The 14,466-nt window shown below is 47.8% G+C and overlaps 4 protein-coding genes across 4 annotated transcripts; 2 read left to right on the top strand and 2 right to left on the bottom strand.

The window, feature by feature from the left end:
• The first annotated feature begins 98 nt into the window (after positions 1-98).
• F5891DRAFT_1004721 (uncharacterized protein) lies at positions 99-1,628 on the top strand. The gene is made up of 6 exons (XM_041360360.1): positions 99-126; positions 255-342; positions 610-683; positions 1,043-1,090; positions 1,250-1,252; positions 1,372-1,628. The coding sequence occupies exons 2-6, from the start codon at positions 297-299 to the stop codon at positions 1,453-1,455; spliced, it is 255 nt and encodes an 84-aa protein (XP_041231829.1). The 5' UTR covers positions 99-126; positions 255-296; the 3' UTR covers positions 1,456-1,628.
• A 1,045-nt stretch (positions 1,629-2,673) lies between these two features.
• Positions 2,674-3,422, top strand: F5891DRAFT_942045 (uncharacterized protein; the record flags this gene model as incomplete). Its single annotated transcript, XM_041374384.1, has 3 exons — positions 2,674-3,086; positions 3,142-3,226; positions 3,282-3,422. Coding segments are annotated over 3 exons (639 nt in total), but the record flags the coding sequence as incomplete, so codon positions are not given.
• A 5,287-nt stretch (positions 3,423-8,709) lies between these two features.
• Positions 8,710-9,387, bottom strand: F5891DRAFT_942100 (uncharacterized protein; the record flags this gene model as incomplete). Its single annotated transcript, XM_041374391.1, has 2 exons — positions 8,710-9,029; positions 9,084-9,387. Coding segments are annotated over 2 exons (624 nt in total), but the record flags the coding sequence as incomplete, so codon positions are not given.
• Positions 9,388-13,439: 4,052 nt separating this feature from the next.
• Positions 13,440-14,052, bottom strand: F5891DRAFT_931508 (uncharacterized protein; the record flags this gene model as incomplete). Its single annotated transcript, XM_041373965.1, has 2 exons — positions 13,440-13,573; positions 13,668-14,052. Coding segments are annotated over 2 exons (519 nt in total), but the record flags the coding sequence as incomplete, so codon positions are not given.
• Positions 14,053-14,466: the final 414 nt, after the last annotated feature.

Below are 14,466 nucleotides of genomic sequence, written 5' to 3'. Positions count from 1 at the left end.
CACTCGATGCTGATGGTGCTCTGGACGCGTCCTGCTCTCAGGCGGTGCGTGTTCTTGTCTTCTGACCTCCTTACTCGTCGTTGGTGATGCTCTGGCTGCGTCCCCCTCTCAGTTGGTGCGTGTTCTCGTCTTTTGGCTTACTGACTCAACGCTGATGGTGCTCTGACCACGTCCCGCTCTCAGTCTGTGCGTGTTCTTGTCTTTTGGCCTGCTTACTCGACACTGACGGTGCTCTGGCCACGTCCCGCTCTCAGTCTGTGCGTGGTCTCATCTTTTGACTTGCTCACCAGACGCTGATGGTGCTCTGGCTGCGTCCCGCTCTCAGTTGGTGCGTGTTCTCATGTGTTGACCTGCTTGCTTGATGCTGATGGTGCTCTGTTCGCATCCTGCTCGCAGCGAGTGCGTGTTCTCATCTTTTGACCTGCCCACCCAACGCTGATGGTGCTCTGGCCACGTCCCACTCTCAGCAAGTGTGTGTTCTCGTGTTTTGACCTGCCTACCCCACGCTGATGGTGCTCTGTTTGCATCCCTCGCTCAGTTGGTGCGTGTTCTCGTCTTTTGTCCTGCTTACCTGATGTTGATAGTGCTCTTGCCGCATTTCGCTCGCAGCGAGTGCGTTTTCTCGTCTTCTGAGTTGCTTACCCGATGCTGATGGTGCTCTGGCTGTGTCCCGCTTTCAGTTGGTGCGTGTTCATGTCTTTTAACCTGTTTACTCGCTGCTGATGGTGCTCTGTTCACGCCCCGCTCTCAGGAAGTGCGTGTTCTCATCGTTTGACCTACTTACTCAACGCTGATGGTGCTCTGGCCATGTCCCGCTCTCAGAGAGTGCGTGTTCTTGTCTTTCACATTGCTTACTCATTGCTGATGGTGCTGTGGCTGCGTCCCACTCTCAGGAAGTATGTGTTCTTGTCTTTTACGTTGCTTACTTGATGCTGATGGTGCTCTGGCCGCGTCCCACTCGCAGCGAGTGCGTGTTCTTGTCTTTTGGGTTGCTTGCCTGATGCTAATTCTTCAACAAAGTCCTGCCTTGTCAATGTGGCAGCTTGACCTCAATGATGGTGGTGCTTCAGCAACGTCCTATTCCCATAGGGTGTGTGATGTCATCTGTTGAAATGTTTGCTCTTTTTTGACATTGACGCCACCAGAATTAGGTTTTCCACTAGTATGACCTAACCAAGTCACATCTAGGTATGTGATGCTATCTTTTTTGGTGAATATCCATGTCTCACTTTTCGCATTGCGCTGTCAGACGGTGAGTGTGTTTCTATACCACGCATGTCTTTGAGTTGAATATGAGTAGCAGGGTATGCGTATAACTGGATCAAGGAGATATATGAGGACAGTGACAATGATTACAACGAGGATTTTTAGCTGATGATGGGGAAGATTATGAGGAGTGGCAGGATAGAGAGGACCATGAGGCCTGAGGAGACAACATTTTATAGCAAGCTTTGAACGATGCAAGAAATTGCTATTCCCTGTACAATTGCAGACTTAGCTTCATGTGCTTTAATGTTTGTTTCCCTATGTACATACAAGTGATCTGATTTGTAGCGGGCATTATTGACGATATTTGACTTCATATCCTGGACATTGCACTTTTGACTGTTGCGTTTGTATCATATATACCACCATTCCCATCGAACCATCCTCCAGCATAAAACCTGGCAATAAAAAACCTGTTGCACTGGAGTCTGACGCGAAACAAGTGCTTGGTTATAGTGAATCGACAGTGGAGACCTAAAATGCTTATCAAATGTGTACAGTCATCGTCCAACTGCATCAGCATGTCAGTAGCATTTTCGCTATCCAAGTTTAACGTTCGCGAACAATGCTGCATCCTTCTTTGCTTTCGTGCAAGTGCCGTTGTCAGCGCAGCGTTTTGTTCGCTCCGAGATCACTAAATAACGTGTTCTCTATCTTCCAAGTCTTAGTCATCAGGGTTTGAACATCAAACTTACCCGTGTCCATGTCGATTTATTTTATAAATTTGCAGACTCATCAACCAGGCCGCGTTTCTATATATAGTTCTCATGGCAGCTACTACAACGAATTCATAGTAATGTGCAGCTCTAACCAAGCTAGCTTGATGCAGCAATGCTGCCGAGTCTCGACCTGGCGGTGACTGTAAGATATCTCACACTAGTCGTATTTAGGATACTGTAACGGACTTCCTGACGGGGATTGCATGAATGTCGCGCAATAGTGCTTGACAGGGCTGGCATATGACCTCGTTTGGTAAAGTCTATCGTACGAGGTGAGCAAGTATTAAAGGAATGCTCACAATATTGAGAATGGCCATTAATTTACATGATTGACCGTCTCCAGAGAAGAGTCGCCATTATCGGCGCCGGGTAAATATCGCTTTTGATTTGATTCTACGCCAACTGAATATTCGCTTCGAAGTGTTGGCGGGTTGTCCCAAGCTATTGCTCTCAAAACTAAGCTCGGATTTCACGATTTTATAGTGGGTGCATCCATAAAACAACTGGTATGATCGCTGAGTATTTTAATAGATATTTGAGAAAGCGTCTGAAGTTGGTGGGGCGTGGAGGGTGCGCTGTTGTGATACGCAACATGTTCTTCTGACAATTTTGTGCCCAGGCCAACACATATCCTGTAGGGTCAACGACCGAAGCTGCAGAATATCGCTCACCTCAAGACTTCTTCTAGGGATGCTCGTCGGATGTCCAAATTCATTGGTACAGCTTATCATCGGACCTTTACCCATATTGGAACCGGTCGCATGGCCTTCAACCTGAGATTCAAGCCTACTGGATCGACCTCTCGAAAAAATACAATCTATATCCACACATCGCATTCAACACAAAAGTGTTATCTGCCGAGTGGGACGATGCCAAACAACAATACGTCATCGTAGCAGAAGATGTCCTTTCAGGCAAGAGAATATCGAGCGTGGCCCATGTCGTGATATCTGCCGTTGGTATCTTGGATACCCCAAGGATTCCATACGAGATCCCTGGAGTTGGGAAGTTTCAAGGGGTTTCGTTTCATTCCGCACAGTGGCCAGGCTCGATAGATCTGCGGAATAAGCGCGTTGCAGTGATTGGAAATGCCTCCTCCGGGTGAGTCACGACGACTTCTGCGCAGGTAATCGGTGGTGACATGACATACGACAAGAGCACAGTTCGTGCCATCTGTATCTGAAGACCCGTCTGTCGAAGTAGTTAACTTCGTTCGCACCCCGCGCTGGTTCACCACTCGAGTGAGATTATGTGTACCATGTTCGATGATTTCAACAACTTAACTAAACATCTAAGCCACATATTCCGTACTCGGACACCGAGAAATGGATTTTTGCCAACATCCCTCTGGCAATGCGACTGCACCGAGCTTGGATCGTGTTCTGGGTCAGACCAAACGTTGCAGAGTTTTGGCTTGCTGACGCTAGTTGTAGTTAGTGATGTTCAAGGCCCGGCTCGGCTCAAAAGCCGGGGCCACGGCTCGGCCTTGGAGGGCTGGGGCTTGCTTCAAACCAAGGCCAGGCCCTATGGTAGGGCTCAGGCTCGGCTGGGGCTTGGCTCGGCTTGGGCCTAGGGCCTTGTGATACAAAAAACGTAGCAAGTAAATCAAATTTCATCTAACATTTGAATAGAAACATCTTCGTCATCTGATTCTAACAGCTCCTCATTCTCACATAAATCCTCAGCAACATCATCCCACCCATCATCTTCGTTGAGAGCAGCAGGAGTCTTATCTTCGGACAATGCATCATCTACGAACTCGGTTGCAACAGATGGGTCCTTGCGAAACAGGAGATCATGTTTGATCATGCATTTCAAGCACTGCAGTGCTTCGACGATGTCGTGTTTGAGACGATTTCGGCGCTTGGAGATAGTAATACCAGCAGATGAGAATGCACGTTCACTGGACACGGACGTGGCCATAATGGAAAGGAAGTCACGCACGAGTGACGCCCAGACTGGGTATCGAGGTGCGTTGATGCCCCACCACTGCACAATAGTCATATCTCCAAGGTGGTCCTTGGAGTTGAGGTAAGCGTGAAAGTCGTGCCGCCACGGCTCATTCGCAGCTTCGGAGGGAGTGACAGAATTTGTGGAACTCGCGCGAGAGATTAGGGTGGGCTGCAGCATCGAGTCACTGTCATCCTCGCCGTCAGAGAGCTCTTGCAGCAGAGCATCGAGTTTGCGATTCCCTGTCTTCCTGACCTTGACTTCGACACCATTCCTAGAGTCGGGATCGTTGCTGTACATTTCGAGATACCGTTCTTTGTACTAGATGTACCATTAGTGAGTGTGTTGTGACGAGAGCTTTACTTACCATCTCCTCTGCATGTCTGTGTGCTTTGACAAGCAATTCCTCGCCCCAATACTTGCGAAGATGGGTCTCCTTTTGTGACGGATCGAGAACTGTCGTTGGAAAGTCAGTGGGAGTAATACTATGTACATGAAAGAACGACGCACGCATCGCCATAATATGGGCGTCAGAACTACTCGACTTCTCGTAATACTTCGTAATCTTCTCAATACCAGCATCGAGGCCCTCCGCAAAATCGAGATACTTGATACGTCCAGAACGTGAAGACCATGCGCTATGCAACGACTCCCATCAGAGAACCTGTGAGAAGAAGATATCGTCATATATCGTTATATATCGTAATATATAGGAAAGGTTTTCGTCACATTGTAATATAAAGTGATATAAAGCAATATATGACCATGTAAAAGCACCATAATCAGCATAATCCCCAGCAAGAACTCACCGGTTTACTGATGCCAATGCAGGCAATGCTAAGTGAAGCATTGGTCCTTGTTCAGATGAGAAGGACTGCTGCGACAACTCGGCAAACTGTAGTTTCAACGTGAGCTGCGACTCGAGTTGTAAGATAAAAATACATACACCAAGGATTGAGAGCAGACGTTGAACACAGGTCCACTCTTCAGATGATAGCTCAAGGTCCGTAATCTTTTTCCGTTTAGCTGAGTCCTTCTCTTGCAAACCGAGCCGGCCCACAAAATAGTCAACTTCCTAATAATATACATCAGCGGGAACAACATTGACATCCTAAATTGAACTTACATCTCGCAGCTCGAATGCACGTTGAAGCATGGTGTATGTTGAGGACCACCTTACTTTCATGTCGAGAAGCAGCTGTTGTGGATGTTTGATTGGCGTGTGGCCATCTTCGTCTCGACGCTGGACACTCTGAAAAAGTTCCTTTCGTTGAGCTGAGGAGCGCTCCTACAATGAACAATGTCAACAAAACATATGTGCATTTGACGGACGGCAAACCTTGACACAGATTGACCGGACTAATCCAACCTCGTCTCGTTCAAGTGTGGAGTGAGTCGCGGGGGCAAGCAAATCGTCGTTAGGTTGGGTGGCATCGTAGTGCCTCGACTTGCTGTGTGTGGACAACAGCGCCTGAGTTGCGAGGTTGATAATGTGGGCCAAGCACCTGAATATATGTGAGAATTGGTAGTAATAAACAAGACATAGAAACTCTTACCGAAGGCGCCGTTTTTTATGATCGAATGTCTTCTTGGTGTGTGCCTCGATGTGGACGGCGAAATGTTCCATCATGGTATTGTTGTTGGCTGCGTTGTCGCACGTAATGTAGCCAATCTGAAACTTCATCAGTGCCACACTGTTATGAAGCTAGAATTTTACTTACCTTATGTTCAATCCCAACACGTTTAACTAATTTGAACAGCGCTTGACCAAGACGGACACCGTTGTGAGCGTTGTTCAGTCGAGTAAAGCCAAGAAGGGCACTTTGAACGCTCCAAACACCGACTGTTCTTTCTTCGATCCAGTGACCAGTGAGGGCAAAATAGCCATCGACATTCGACGCTTGCCAGGCGTCGCATGTCAAATTGATCCGTCCTTTGACAGTGTCGCTCTTGTTGTGGTTCGTGTTAGAAATAACGACAAAAAAATCAACAAATGACTTACAAGTAACCGTCGGCGAAGGTTGGTGAGATTACGCTTGAAGAGGTCGATAATGGCTCGGCGCGTCTTTGATCGACTAGGTAGCTTGACACCATTGGTAGCTCGTGCTGCTACATCAATCATATATTTGAAGGACTTGTGGTTCAGTGCGTCAATAGGCTGCAGTGAACTGATAAGTGTCCAATTGCCAGAATTAAATTAAAAAAACATACCTGGTCAGTTTCAATCAGCCATTCAATGGCGGCCTCGCGGAAGATTGCATCTGAGTATGGGATGATCTGTTCCTTTGGTTGCGGCTCACGGAGGTGGGCATCGAGTCGTGCTTGAGAGTCAGCAGCAGCATCTAGCTTGCGGCGCTTGGTGTCCTTTGGTAACATCGAGACAAATTTCTCAGCTTCGGCCCATGTAAGATATTCATTCTATAATGAACAGTTAGTGGCATGTTTTCTCGGGTTGGCAATACTTACCCTGTGCGAAGCGTCCATATGGCGTCGCATAGTCGTCACCTCATTGACAAAAGCAACGGGTTTTTTCATTTTCTTGCTATAGCGTAGTCAGTACAATGTGCATGAGACAGAAATGTAAATTTACCTGCACAGTCGACAATTCCGGTGCTTCTTGCCTTTGTCAGTGTAAGGCTCGGAAAAAAACTTGGTGATGTCGCGACTTCGCTGCTCTTGACGTGGGTTTTCAGAGGCCTCGTCAATGCTCATGACTTGAACATCCTTGAGGAAGCCGTCAGCATCAACTTCGTCAGAGTGGTTTGCTGAACTAGTTGCATGCGGTGCGTTGACTACATATGTCAAATAGATATCAGTATTATGTATCTGTTTCGTTCGGTAGGAAAACTCACCAGTTGATGGACTTGCATTGTGTTCAGTCTCATTTGCGTGTTCGGGAGGATCAGGGCTATAAGCTCGTTTTTTGCCTGTAGTGATGTAGGCATTAGTCAGTACTTATCCAACAAAATAGTATAAACACACCTTTCATCAGTCGCTTTTTGTGTGTGCTGCCTGTCAGCTTGATATCATTGTCGTTATCGTCAACCTCAACAACGGTGACTTTGTGGCTACGAGAACTTGTAGGAGATGCGGTACTTGGGGGATTCAGAGGTATTGCCACAGAAATGACAGAGGGAGCATTGGCAGCACGACTTGCATCATTGTGAGCTCGCCTGTGTGAAGCTAATTCTTGATCAGCAGCGTTATCCGCACAAATTACCTTCGCTGATGGCACAGCAACACGTTTAGGGTGTGCCGTACTAGTAGGTGGTTCCTCGCCATCGGAATAGACGCGCAGCACCATATGCGGATGTGACCTGTTGAAAATTCAAAAACTCAAATTAGTTTATCCTAGACAGCTGAGGCTTTGAAACTATTGCAGTTTCACGGTCATAGCCGACTGAACGAAAACGTACCTGAAAGCCGTGGCCTGAAAGCCTGGCTCTGGCCTGGACACAACTTGAGCCAGGCCCTAAGCCTTCATAGGCCGTCTACAAAGCCCGGCTGGGCTTGGCCTAAGTGGGCCTGGCTAGGCCCGGCTCACGGCCTGAAGCCGGGCCTTGAACATCACTAGTTGTAGTTCGAATTACCTTTAATCATACGCCCAAGTGACAAAACTCTCAAGAAACGACGCGAGGTGAGCAGGCTGCCAAAGTCCCGTGGCATTCGTTCTAACGTTCTCTGCTAGGCGATGACGAAATACATCCTCGATAAGGCAGCGAGTAGATACCATGATCGTATGATACCCGATTATCGTACGTGTTTGATCAAGGAACCTTTTTTTGTGCTCACGTCCTCCACAGCTCCAGGCTGCAAGCGGACCGGTCCGTCGGCGGTGGTTGAACTTTGAATATGTGTAACATGGTCAGACCGCCGCCACGCATAACCGTTACACCAAAAGGTGAAATACTGAAAGCTTAGCTTTCAGTATCAGCGACGGTATATGTACTGATTATGAGAACTCAGGTAAGCCAGCGTGCTTACACCCTCCCACGTTATCAGATCTTTTTCCTCCCCCACCAGTCCTGCTCCCAATCGCTTACACTACGGTGTCCGCAATATTTAAGACAAGTCTGAATGTCGTGTGAAATGTCAAGGCAATACTTAGTATTTAGTTTGTCATGTAAGCAGATATAAAATTTCAAATGTTAAAGAGATCTTGCGTGACAAGAAAAATATAAAGCAATAGCGAACATTTTGTTGCCGGCTGAATGCCATCAACAATAAGAAATATAAATACATCCTTAATGCTGGCCTATACTTCGAAATGAAGCTTCACATTTAAGACTTCAAAAAACTTTAAGCATTGCACGTGACCAAATGCCTGCTCATAATACGAAGTTTGGGCCACCACTTAGATGGGCGTTTAAATTTAAAATACCCCTTGACAATAAAACGTGAACATAAAACATCAAGCTTTGTCTCCAGATAAAATTAATCGCCCAACGATCGCCCGCTCATCGCCCACTTACGAGTGCATGAGTAGAGTTCTGTTCGTTTGAAGAAAACTTGTACAATTTTTTTCGCATCAGAATAAGTCCTTTGGGGTCACAGACCCCATGTTGGACATGTTTCGTCATATGCTTTCGGTATACATGTATTCTATAATAGTACAATTTTTTTCGCATCAGATTAAGTCCTTTGGGGTCGCAGACCCTATGTTGGACATGTTTCGTCATATGCGTTCCCCCGTACCCATGTATTCTAATATTCTAATAGTACAGTACAGTAGTGACACAAAATAATCTAATTGTCCGTGAATGCTAAGAGGACATCAGAGCTGCACATTAAACGACAAAAAAGATAGCTTACCACTTGCTTTGGTAGTGAGAAAGTCAGAACATGCCGCGTCAAGATTCTTCTTGAATTTCTTCGTCGCTCCATTGAATTTGAGTCCATGTTTCCAATGTGTGTTGTTCACCGGACCATTGTTGTCGGATGAATCACGGCGACGAGAAACACCTTGTCGGATGTTTTCAAGGCGTGTCTGGAACCAGCTTTCGCATCGAGCAGACCAGAACCCCACATCCAACCCTGACCCAGCCCAGGCCTGCGGCCTAGGCCACCAAGACAACTTCTCTATGCATCCGTTGTCTGATGATTCAAATTTGAGCGCACTGCGGGTCAATGTGAATTAAGAAAACTTACTTGTGTATACATAATACGTCCCACAAATGAAATCGACCTCCTCTTCCGATAACTCGTCGTCAAAGTGAGTCTCGCCGTTGATGGTGAGCATTTGTCCAAATGGGACAGCATCCTGTGAAATGCCAATGAGGGCCGAGGGGAGGTTATCGAAGCCAAGGCTATGTAGTGCTAGCCGCCATAAGATTCCACCGCGAAGCAGAGCAGCTTGTGCACGATCTTCATTCATGAACTCATGATGGTACTGCTCATATGCAATATAATCAGCGTAAATGGCCTTGAAGGGGGCCGGAAGTATCCAAGCGAGAATGTACGAAGTTCGCTGAGCGGGCGCCTAGCCTCAGGAGAAACTGCCATGGGCTGCAGTGTCTTGAACGTGATACCTTTTTGCAGGAGCTTGAGGGCGATGGTCGAGATGTCGGACCCCCAGTCACGACGGAGGCACATTACAGCTGTAGCAGTGTCAGGAACCACAAGTTTCCACAGGACGAGACTTCTTGATTGGCTTGGCTGGATTACGTAGAGTCGCTCCTGGCCGGGGATGTCGAGATAGCAAACTCGAATGAACGCATTCGACGCCGACAAAGGAGTGCCAGGTGCCAGGTCCCAGTGATCGGCCGGGATCTCAGACAACTGCGATGTGGGGAGGGTGACAAGATAACCCACGAAGCATGTAATGACATGCTTTTGCATGTCTGAGATTGAGTCGACATCCTTACCTGAATCTCCGACAATGTTGCAGACGTGGTTGAACTTCTGCTTCTTGACCCAACTTTCAAAAGTGGCAGATCCAGCATTGGATCTGGTGGTCCCGCCGTTGGATCTGATGGCTCCACCATTGGTGCTGGTGCTGTTATTCTGCACCTCACTGGAGGTTCCACCAATGGATCTAGTGCTTGATGCTGTCAGATGGAAGCCGAGGTGAAATCGTAAGTGGGTTATGAAGCGTTCAATACCCTCTGTGTAATCGGACGAGGCTGCAACCTCATGATGCCTGAAGTAAGTGCGAATATCCTGCAAGAAGCTGGATAATGATGGAGGTACAGGGGGAGGTGGCGGCACAGGATCAGGGATGGGGTCCGGGAAATTGAACTGGTCTTCTTCCCAGTCGCCGTCGGGGGTGCTGGTGGGATCCAGCTGATCACACAAGTCCCACTCATTTCTGAATGAGTCGTACAGCCTGGTAGAGTTGCTGTAGTTCCCCCAAGTCCCCGATACCTCAGCCTTCGTGAGGCGGATGCGAAGTAAAAAGCCCTCGAACTCGTCTTGAGGTTGCCATTCGAATACCGTGGCCGTACTGGACTTTCCAGGAAGACTATGATTCTTCGCTGCCCGTTCCCGACTCTCACGCGATTGCCGTTGAGAAGGGGATTCTTTTTCCTCCTTCTTCCGATTTTCCTCGCGGCGTCGCGTAAAAAAAGTTTTCCAATCTTCTCCCGACTTTTGGCCACTGAGTCGTTGAGGGGCCGGAAAGCGAGGGTCCACTTGAGGATTCTCAGGTGCAGTTCCCTGTCCAAGGGCAGGCTGAGTTGCATTGGCATCCCACCCAAGGGCAGGCTGAGTTGCGTTGGTATCCCACCCAAGGGCGCTCCCGCTCTGAGTTCCATCATCCTGCTTACCCCACATGTCATCATCCTGGCCCCAGCCATCATTCTGACCCCAGGTGTCATTACTTACGTGCTGCGCCTCGATTGCACGTGCGACAGCTTCCTTGGACGGGTTATAGTGACGCAGCTTCTCATCGAACACAGAGTTGTTCTGCTTGCAGTGAACCCAGACCGGGATTGAGAAGCATTCGAATATAGGGAGCTGTAGCTCCCAAGGGCAATGGACAGATGATATGATGATGCCGGTGCACGGAACTTTGGCCGACAGATCTTCGACAAACGAACACAATAATTCGTGGACCCATTCGGCCGGTATGGGGCTTCGGGGGTTATCAATCAGAAGAGCCATCCAAGGACGGGTTGATCCGTGATATAGACGGCTCATGATGTGCCATGAGCATGCAGCAGCGATTACTAGACATGCGTCAGTTACGGTGAGATTGAAGATAGGTTCACGTACGTAGGAATGCATTGCGCGATCTTAGTGCGACTTTCTTAGCAAGCTTCGCAGTCTGAGTGCGACCTCAGGTACCCATATTGAGAGGGAGCGCGTGGAAGCACAGTGCCCCATGGAATTAGGAGTCCAGCTCCCAAAAGCTCCTGGCACCAGAGCAACTTCTGCTCTAGTTCGCGCCATTTTTCTCTAATGTCGCGATGGAGAAGGTGCTTCCCCTGGCTGTCGACCTCCGTGTAAAGGGAAAACATTGAGTGGTTTAGACACTCAAATATGGGACCGTCGAAGCTAGGATTCAAGGGAACGAGAGGAAACCATGGACGAGCTGCATATGCCCAGCGAGTAGTGAGGGGTGAAGTGCTGTCAGTCCGGAGATGCGTCGTGATCGTCCCGGGGGTCCCAGACTGGCTCGTGAGGAATGTCGTCAGGAAGGGAAGATGCATTGAGGGAGGTGTAGATCTTCCCCTCATGCACAAAGATGTTGAGTTGGCCGGGCATGGTGTTGATTGTAGACAGTATCACAGAGGTACAAACCAATGTGTTGAGAGCGAGGAAGAGTAAGCACTATCACAGAGGTACAAACCAATGTGTTAGAAGGAGGAGTAGTAGGAGTAGGACTATCACAACGGTACAAACCGATGAGTTAGAGATGATGGAGAGAGAGAGGAAGGAGACCGACCGACCAAGCTTAAGTACCAGGCTTGACAATAAAATTGTGTAATCATTCCACAAAACCACTGTGGCCACCAAATATCGAACTCTGGGGTAACAATAGACGGGACAAGTGGAGAGTCCACAAAGCGTTGTGTTGGTTTAGGAAATGACTACCACAACAGTACAAACTGCTGTGTTAGTTTGCAAGGGTAAGACGATACTACAACCATACGAAACAGTTGTAGTAGCGGACTATAGGAAAGGAGTAACTTGAGACTTTGGCGAAATTTCAGATGCGCGACAAATAGTTACAAATACAATTATGTCATCATTGTAATTGTCAATTACAATGATGACATAATTGTATTTGTAACTATTTGTCGCGCATCTGAAATTTCGCCAAAGTCTCAAGTTACTCCTTTCCTATAGTCCGCTACTACAACTGTTTCGTATGGTTGTAGTAGTATCGTCCCCTTAAGTTTCCGACCTTGGTGGTTTGTACCATTGAGTTCCTCGCCCCCCGATCTCTCCGAGTCCGATAGTTTGTACCATCGAGCTCATCCTAACATTGAGCACCCCGACCCCTCCCGCCTCATTTTAGGTGGGCGACTTAATCTCAAATCAGAATGCTGATGTAATATTATTTACAGCTGTTTGTCTCGCCATCTCAAATTTCGTCAAAGGTTCCAACTTCCAAGTTACTCCTTTACTATAGACTGCTACTACAACTGTTTCGTACGGTTGTGGTAGTATTATCTTACCCCTGATTTTTCGAGCTCGATGGTTTTGTACCGTCGAGATCATCATTCACAGATCTCTTCGAGTTCGATAGTTTGTACTATCGAGCTCACTCTCAATACACTCGTTCCAACGTCACTACTCTTTCGATGGATTCATAGCCGTTTGGATGGGCGAGCTCTGCTTGCGTGTCCACCCAGTCAACTTGATGCCCGACGATGCGGAGACATGTTCGGATTTGGATAATCCTTAAGAATACCCTCCGCTAGACCATACGTAGGTGCACACGTGAACGACCAATTGGTCACCCACTTAAGGCAAGCCTGGGTAAAGAACGATATGGCCAAGCGATCGATGTACACTTGGCTCTTCGTTTGTACTGTTGAGCTCATCGTCCATGGCCCAGGGAAGGGGTCATATATACACTGCGTAAGTATCACCCAGCACACCCATTAACTCACTGCTGAAGGGGTTATACACCTGCATAGGTTTCACCCAGCGCAATTCGACAACTACCTCGTAGGACACCATATCTGTTTCCCTGCTCGTCTCGACTCCTCCACCGTACATACAGCGGAGGGGCATAGCAACACAAAATTCTCTCATTAGTGAGTACATTACTATCTGCACATTGCAAAAAAATGACATCTTCCCCAGAATCTTGTCTATGCAACCGCGACTTTCATCCACCTGAATTCCTTCTCCGAGATCGTCAATCTCTCGACTTGACGCTTGGTCAGACCAGCGAGCCATCCTTCGTTATACAAAACTTTAGGCAACCCATCGACTTGTGCCCTGGAAGTCGTCGGATTCCCGGCTGCGCGTATCCGCTTCATTGGTTTTGAGCCTTGAGGGGCGAAGATATCGTCGTCCATAAGTCTTTGGTGATCGACGATGTCCATCTCCCTGCTCTACCGCTCGGCGCCATGTCATATTTTTGACACGAAGAACGGTTTCAATGTCGTTTTCTACATCGCTTTCCTCCGAACTCATACCGCCTTCTCCCAACGTCCTGATCAGACGTTGAAGCCACCGCCAGGCTGGGAGGTCTTCTTCGTTTTCGTCGGCCGTTTGTTTGACGAGATTGTCGACAACCGCTTCCCTACGACGATATTTCTGCGAAGTCTTCAGTACTAAAATTATCTGGAGATTGCGGGCATACATTCCTCCGACGCGTCGTTTGACGAGTCGCTTTCAGTGTTTCGTCCTTCTTCGTAATCAACCTTTTCTCCACCTCTACGGGGGTCTCCAGTATACCCTTCGCTGTGACCTTGGGCTGCGCGGCCGTCCAGATCGTACGCAAGCACTTGTAACGGTCTTGAAGGATTTCCCTGAAATACGCCTCTGACCTCTGGAATGGCCACTTCTCTTCATCGCACCTTTTCTGTATTTCTTCGAGGAGTACATCAATAATCTTGCTATTCCAGGGGGTTTTGGATCCATTTTTTAGATCAAAGGTAAGATTTTTTAGATCGGGACCTGGACCATCTTCGTATTCATATGAGTAGACATCCTCGCGACTCGCCGCCTCATGGACTATGAAATCGGTATCCTGAGTGATCTTGAAAACATCTTTCAACAAACGCCGCACTTCTCCCTACTTCAATGTAAGGGGAATCAAACTCGATACTATGTTGCGGCTTACCAGAAGAAAATCTCTTTCGCAGCTCAGTTTGGCAGCCTTCTCTCGCCGAATTTCTTCATCCTCTATCTTTTTCTTCTGGGGACTGCGTTTTTTGACGAGCGGGAAGTCTTTCTCGATGAGAATGCGCCTCAGCGCGGCCTCCACACCTCTTGCAATCGCATCTTCCATAGGTGAAGTGTCATGTTGTTGACGTGGTGCATCTTTCTCGAATGATTGTTCTTGATGGATTTCCTGCATGTCCGCCTAGTATCATGAGTTTACATCATATCCAACAATATACCAGACACT

The sequence above is a fragment of the Suillus fuscotomentosus genome, assembly GCF_016647785.1.
Source record: "Suillus fuscotomentosus strain FC203 chromosome Unknown F5891scaffold_5, whole genome shotgun sequence".
NCBI lineage: Eukaryota > Fungi > Basidiomycota > Agaricomycetes > Boletales > Suillaceae > Suillus > Suillus fuscotomentosus.
Note: the sequence above shows the minus strand (reverse complement) of the source record. Positions and strands in the feature narration are given on the sequence as shown.